Here is a 7,807-nt window from a genome sequence, read left to right as displayed (position 1 = left end):
GAAGTGACGATTATAGATCTTGAGGCAGTGTTATAATTAAACAATTTATAAGTACAGGATAGTGAGTAAAAAATTCTGCATTGGATAATAACTCATTAATACTCAAGTACTATCAATGTAAATAATGCCTAGGTATTGTAATATATAAGAATGGAAATTTTATTCTTAAAATACATTACTAAACCAAAATTATTTTTATTCACTAGGTAAGTACATTAATTGTATACATAAGTATATATTCAACATTTAGTGATATATTATAACTAATTCTTTATTCACTTTGATACAAAAATGTGATGATATATAAAAATAAAAAAATTAACATTTGCGTGGACGTTTGCATTGAGATTCTTCAATTTCATCCAAAAATTTCAAATCATTTTCATCTAGTTCAGCATCATCGTCATTTAAGAAATCGAGAATGTTCATTTGAATTGATTTAGTTGAACAATTCTAATTAAAGTATCAAAAAATTATACACAAACTCCAAATTATATTAAATAACAGGCTTAAATACTTACAATAACTGTAGTACTATCATCTTTAAAATTATCTTTACTGAGACCGGCTTTATTTAAAACAATTAATTTGGACTGAATCAATGGCCAAATATGATCATCTGCCGTACCTTTTGCTAAAAGATATTGTATAGTCACTGCTTCTGCTTGACCAATACGATGAGCACGATCTTCAGCTTGTGTTAAAATCTAAAAACATTTTTTTTTTCATAATTAGTTTTACATTAAAATTCTAGTCAGTTATTCTTACACCGGGATTCCAGTAAAGTTCAGCAAATATAACAAGCTTTGCTGCAGTTAATGTAATACCAGAATTAGCTGCACAAATTGAAAGAACAGCTACTCTATACATATCTTCACTTTGGAATTGGTCACACACGCTTTTTCTTTCTTCTGATGATGTTTTACCATCAATTCGAATATAACTAATAGCAAAATTCATAGAAAACAATAAAAATAAATAGTACAAACACATAGAATAAACATGCATCATGTGTATTACTCACTAAGTTTCATTGTTCTCTAGGACATCACATATACCATTAATAACTTTTTGATGATGAGCAAATACTAAAAATTTTTTTCCTTCTTTAAGCAAATTCAGAATATAATCACTAAACAACAAAATGATGTTTTTTTTATTTTAATTATAATTTTTTTTTTTTTTAATGGCAAACAGAACACAAAAGTTATAGTTTACAATCATTTTGAAAAATAAATACAAATACTACAAAACAAAGATCACAGATCATAAATTATGTTTATAAAATTATTTTCATGTATATACAATAATTTATTGTCAATCACTTTAAAATATAATATTATGATTTATAATATATTCTTTGTACAAAACTGTTTGAAGCAAATTAATTTTTCACAATGAAATTATTAAAATTTTCTCAAAAGTATGATATTCTAGTAAAAAATTGATACAAATAAACATTCTCGGAATTAAATACTATAGTTATCAAAATATAAAATCATAAAAAAAAAAGTTATGCAACTTAGACTCAATTATAATGCTTATGAATCATTTAGATTAAATAAATTATAATTTTTTACAAGACACAACCTAAAAACAATAGTCAACAAAACAAAATTGCCATTTGATTGAACTATTATATAGCTGCATTACTACTAGTACTCACCAAATAGCAGGCAATTTTGCTTCTCCAGTATGATTAAAATATTTTAATAAAGCACCACGAACTTCCATTTTCTTGAGGGATTTATTTGTCATCATAACTTCTAAATCATCCATGTTTTGACTTCGAGCTTTGATATTTTCTGGTTTCAAGACTACTACATTCCTATAATTTTAATTTTAAATTATTTGTACACAAAATAATTTACTTGTTCAAAAGTTAATATCTACTTAATTAGAATAATTATTCAATTAAATTATTTAATAAATAGAAATATTTTTAAAAACCTAATATAATTAAAAACTGAAATACGAGGTTATAAATACCTAATTTTTTGTGGTAACTGCTTTAATACTTCACTTTTTAAACGACGAATCATATAATGTGTTTCTAGAACAATTTTTAACTCTTTCATATTACTAGCGCCTGTAAAGTCCCAACCATAATTTGTTTCTTGTCCATTGCAGTAACGAACACCATACTCGATTCTAAAATCATGTTAATTTTAATTGAACATTTACAGAATTGAAAATAAAAAAATTGAATGTAAATTTTAATACAAAAATGATATTAAATTTTACAATTTTTTGTTTACTATTTATACAGTAAATTTTTTTTTTATTTTTTGATGGATAATACATTTAAATAATTATACATATTATAGTATTGTTAAGTTCATCTAATCAAAAACTAAAAATTAAGAATAAACTAGCTCTTAGGGGCATACATGAGCCATAAAAAAAGTGTACAAAAATACAAAATACATCTACAAATTGTATAAGAGGTAAGCCATTCAACTACACAACAGATTTTATTTAAATTGTATGCATGACTTTTAAGTTTTAACAAAACCTTAAGTTTTAATTCCTATTATTCCGGAGAGAAAATAATGGGAAGACAGAAATGAAAGGCAGTTACTGTCATATTATTGTCAAAAACAATAACTATATATTATTTAACTACTAATATACTTAATATTTAGATTTAAATACTATTATTATTATTATTATTATTATAGTATGCACACCCATAAGAGTTTTCAATTATTAAATTATGATTTACAGCAGCTCAATTTAAAAATGTACTTAACATTTTTTATATAATCTTAGGTATGTAATTATTTAAGTTACAAAATTATAAAATAATATTTTAATTTCATAATAATATGTAGTATGTACAATGCTAGTAATAAATATTAATTGTACAATCTTCAACTTACGGAGTCAGAAAGTTATTTCGTGTTATTGCTTTAATCTGACTATAAAGTTCAATTGGTCTTGACAAAGCAGGAGTACCACTTAACAATATACACTGCTTACTTTGCATTGCTAAAGAAAGTGCTACTTTTGTCCGGGCTGATTTATCACTTTTTAAACTGTGGCTTTCGTCCTTGGTAAAAAAAAAAAATAGCAGAATTTATAAAAACATTTAGTTTAGATAAACTGAAACTGAATAATGTTTAAAAACATTAACAATATTAATATATTAACTAAAATATCTTACAAATACAATAATCCCAAATTTTAATTTTAAAAGCATATCTTTTTTTTTGGTCATCAAATCGTATGAAGTAATAACAACAGCTGGATCAATAAATTGTTCATTAATCTTGGATAATACACAAATCCCAGTTACAGGAACATTTGGCATTCTTAAACGGATTTCCTCTTCCCACGTGTACCTAATATAATATGAAAAATAGTTTTTATTGAGTCAAAATAAATAAACAATTGATGAGTAATAATACTTAAATGCAATAACAGTATAAATTAATAATAAAGATTCTTTTTATTTACCTCATACTTGAAGGACAAACAATGAGTAAAGGAAAATTATCTAAGTAATATTTTACAATCCCTATAGCTTGTATGGTCTTTCCTAAGCCCATATCATCTGCAATAATACATCGACCTTTTTTGGATATTCCAAACCTAAATTAAACAAAGCATTTATAAAATTTATAATTTTTTTTTTTATAGAAAACTAACTGGACTCCAAGCTTTTGAAATGGATAAAGATTATCAAGCATATCATCACCAATACTACTTATGTCAGTTTTTGACCAATGTGTTTCAACACCTTCTTTAGTTTTAAACAACTGAAATAAATAACAATGGATATTAATTATATTGATATAGACAACATTTCATAAAGAAATTCAGTACTTTTAAAACAAAGTTAGGTAATTTTTCTATTTTGACATGAGGCTCAAGAGATTTTATACTTATCATAAGTTGATCATGGTCTTTTATAAGGAATGACCATTCTGATGTTTTTGAATCTAAAAAGATAAATTTTTTAATAATTAAGTAAAATTTTATTATAAAAAATGTTCCTTACCATAATTTCTACTTAATATTGTTTTAAATGTATCGATTAATTGTTGATGATAGGTAACATGTACAGTAAACCGTTCTTTAGATATAATTTCACAAGTACCATGAACAGGTTTAGATTTAGAATTTTGTGAAATATTATTATAATTTATACGGATAGATTTTCCATTAGGTGATGGCAATACAACTACTCCAGTTTTTGATAATGTGCATTGATTACTATTACTCATAGCTTGCTGAGGTATACTTCTAAGTGCCAATTTTGCTGCTAATTTTGCTTGTGCAGCTTTTTTATTCGTTTCAATCATTTTACGCTGTTCGTCGGTTAAACTTGACATGTTGAATCTTCTAACTTTGAATAACTAAGTTTAACTTCACTTATCTGTAAAACAAATTAATATAATATAATATATATATATTATATTAGATTGTAAATATATTACATTAAATTAATAGATAAATATATTTTTTTGTCACACCTGTAACAAAAGATTAAATTTTGATGTTGGAGGGATGAAAATTACTTTTTCAACATGGTTGGTGGAAAATTTACTGTCCAAATCGGATAATAGCATTAATATATATTATGAACTTATTAATAAATTTTGTTTAATATATCAAATACTAGCTGGTAGGTGGGTCACTCTTGTGTTGTTTTATGAAGAGTTTTGGAAAATCTAAACCCTCAGAATGGCAAGAACAGTTAATTATTGATTACAGTCAGACTAAGGCACCCCCATCACAAACACTATCACCATTTCTGTAGTAATATTGATAAGATGAAAAAATAAGTCTGTACAAGTCATATGGGGAAGTAATTTCAATTTTATGCGAAAAGCAGCTCTCTTTGGTAACTCATGGCATATGCAACTAAAATAGTTAACTTCTTTTCCAAACAACACAGAAAAGGCTTAAAAATATAATCAATTCTTTGATCTACATTAATTTAAACAATAACTTACAAATTATTAAAAAAAGTCGAATAGGATATCTAAAGTAATATCATATATGATAACAATTATAAATAGAAGATGTATTGCATATAGACATTGTATTTATGAGAAGTATCTCCCTAATTCATAACCCGATTTATTAAAAACATTTAACTAAGCAGTTAAACCATGAGAAATTTCAAAAACTTAAATTGACAATCAATAATATTTAGTATACTTACTTAGCGATTACTAAATATTCTGATAAAAGGTACATATTTTAGTTCAATTGTACTTCTAGAGGCATTTCAACGTCACAATTAATTGTGTATACAAAGTGTTCCATGTTAAGTTATTTGACAGAAACAAATTGACTAACATATGTAATGAAATAACAGTAAAATTATTGTTGTGATACTATTTAATAATTTATTAGGTAATACACGGATACTGTATTCCAGTATTCAAAACTTATCGGAATCATTTAAATTAATAGCTTATGCGTTAGGTATCGAAAATGATAATTGTATGTGATACTAGAAGAATAGATACTGTAAGAATATTCATTAGGTAAACCACATATATTAAATTATATATTATATTATTATATTATTATAAGTTATAGCACACTAGACGTCATGTCACATGCCAGTTTAGAATTATTATAAAAACAAGTTAAGACGAACGACGGCTCGCAACTTCTTTCTCAGTTATCTCAAATTCTTCAAATCACAACTTTGGAATTTACATTATTTAATATTTTCCCTCCAAACGAAGATTTGATAACGTGATTGATAAGAAGTGGCTTATCATCATTGAACTCTATATGATAACTTAACTTATTAATAAATCATGAAAATAATTAAATATAAATTATTCATAATTTTAAACTTCAATAATTCATTGACAGTGGTTAATTATGTTAATACTTAGAATTTAGATCACGCATTCACACTGATCACGATTTTAGAAGATAAGTCTCTTGAATTATATAATCATACAGTGGCGCGCCCAACAGGTAGGCCTGGTAGACACTAGCATATTATCCTGTTTCCAAATACCTAGTTATTATTAATATTTTTTACATAATTTTATCATTTTTTTTTTTCATAATAAGATACGAAATAAAATGATTTTGGAGTAAAGATTATTTGGAACTCGCGTCGTATGCTATCTACCTGAACTTTGATCGCGTTATATGTTATCTACCTTTCGGTTGATATCTACTTAATACTTTGTACGGAGACTAATATTGCAGGTGTAACCGTATAATTATAAACATCAATAATACACTCTACAGTCTACACTTTACACATATCATAGCTAGTAGACATATGACTTTTGTAAAAGTGGTGTATGCTTAAATTATTTTCAAATTAAATTATTTTATTAAATTATTTATGTAATTATTTTTTGTTAAATCAAAATGGAACATTTTATTGACTTTTATAGACATGTTATTTACAATGATGAATCTTGCACCAATTTTTTAAAACAATGTGGTGTCTTACCCACTGCTAAAGTATGCCAAAAAGTTAATTCAAAATAAAATATGGCATAAAAACACGTGGTGCCACTAACTTATTGGAACGGCAGTTGATGGAAGAGTGGTGACGTTCACTCAATGCATCAAAGAATCTTTTTGACCAGTTTTTTGAAGACATGAAAAAGAGTTCTTTAATGTAATTAATGTCTAGATGCACAGACGACACCAACAATCTACAAATTGCGGGGTGGAAAATTGTAGATAACATACAACGCCAACACACAATTTTGGTAGATACATTTTTCATGTAGATAGCATACGACGCGAGTTCCGATTATTTATTTATTACTCACTTATATCAAGCGTTTATACGTGTTTATAATTCTTTCCTTCGTCCCGAATAATTATGGCCACAGCTGATGTACCTACTGCCTATCGGGCGAGGACTAAAAATAGTAAATAATAAACAATATTCTCGAAATGATTGTTATAAAAAAAAAAATAGTATAGAGTTCGTCACTGGCCGTTCACCGCCGACAATTATTAAGAATTTGACGATGTTGATATAAGATAATGAATATGATTTATAAATTTTATTTTTTGGTATTAATATTTTTTTTTCCTTGTGCTATCGCCTCTTGGGGGTGAACCGTTTGTACAATACTTACCCCCACTATTAGAATAACCCAAATCCATTTTTCGTTATTTTGCTAATAACTTGACTACTAATTAAATTAAAATAATTATAACTGGGCCTGTCCTACATTTTAGTCTTGGAGACGCCTTTGTATAATCATACACAAACACGATATGGACGATTAAAGGAAACTAATCATTTTGCTCTATCCAAAACTTAAATCGTTATGTTTAAGTCGTTCAAGCCGTTCAAGGTGTATGATAATAATAGTATATAATGTTGTGAATAAAATAGTATTAAATCTGTTATGTAATATTTGTAGTCTGTATGACGATTACGGTCGTATGTGAGGCTACCATCTAACACGGGGTAGTTTTTCAGTAAAAATGTGATGTTTAATAAGATTATGAGTTATGATCTACCTATTATAAATTTACAGGTTTTAAAATTACGCATTCATATCTACATATTATTACATAATATGCATGTTTGTATGGTGTACAATGAAATGAACACTGTTCATACTCTCAACACGTGATTAACCCACATTAGATCAAAAAAAATACTCGACTTTTTAATTATACCTACATTTTTTGCAACAACATAAAACGATGTAAAAATGTTATTTTTATGTCAAAATTGTATTATTATATATTATAATTTATAGGTAAGTAAGTATATAGTAAAATTAGATGCATGAACATATGACACTCGCATTGAATTCCGTGGGCTGTTTACCGTGGTGTGTTCATT

At 26.3% G+C, this 7,807-nt stretch overlaps 1 protein-coding gene across 2 annotated transcripts; it reads right to left on the bottom strand.

Moving 5' to 3' along the window:
* Positions 1-179: 179 nt before the first annotated feature.
* On the bottom strand, positions 180-5,659 carry LOC132917591 (SWI/SNF-related matrix-associated actin-dependent regulator of chromatin subfamily A-like protein 1). Of its 2 annotated transcripts, none has more exons than XM_060978396.1 (13): positions 5,174-5,659; positions 4,004-4,381; positions 3,829-3,944; positions 3,652-3,761; positions 3,460-3,594; positions 3,167-3,344; positions 2,883-3,052; positions 1,990-2,151; positions 1,667-1,828; positions 1,025-1,132; positions 769-943; positions 522-707; positions 180-453 (listed from the first exon to the last, which is right to left on the bottom strand). In XM_060978396.1, the coding sequence occupies exons 2-13, from the start codon at positions 4,335-4,337 to the stop codon at positions 319-321; spliced, it is 1,971 nt and encodes a 656-aa protein (XP_060834379.1). In that variant the 5' UTR covers positions 4,338-4,381; positions 5,174-5,659; the 3' UTR covers positions 180-318. The 2 variants fall into 2 exon arrangements, with proteins under 2 accessions (XP_060834379.1, XP_060834380.1); XM_060978397.1 differs by lacking the exon at positions 5,174-5,659 and adding an exon at positions 4,479-4,496.
* Positions 5,660-7,807: the final 2,148 nt, after the last annotated feature.

This window comes from Rhopalosiphum padi, chromosome 1 (genome assembly GCF_020882245.1).
Source record: "Rhopalosiphum padi isolate XX-2018 chromosome 1, ASM2088224v1, whole genome shotgun sequence".
Lineage (NCBI taxonomy): Eukaryota > Metazoa > Arthropoda > Insecta > Hemiptera > Aphididae > Rhopalosiphum > Rhopalosiphum padi.
The sequence above is the reverse complement of the archived record's forward strand: the minus strand, read 5'-3'. Positions and strand labels throughout refer to the sequence as shown.

What these genes read in the sequence shown, in the direction of transcription:
- LOC132917591 (XM_060978396.1), bottom strand. Translation starts at nt 4,337, where the DNA reads ATGTCAAGTTTAACCGACGAACAGCGTAAAATGATTGAAACGAATAAA. An exon ending in GTTTGTCCTTCAAGTATGAG is followed by an intron (nt 3,345 to 3,459) that starts GTAAATAAAAAG and finishes ATATTATATTAG; the next exon opens with GTACACGTGGGAAGAGGAAA. An exon ending in ATGATAGTACTACAGTTATT is followed by an intron (nt 454 to 521) that starts GTAAGTATTTAA and finishes TACTTTAATTAG; the next exon opens with AATTGTTCAACTAAATCAAT.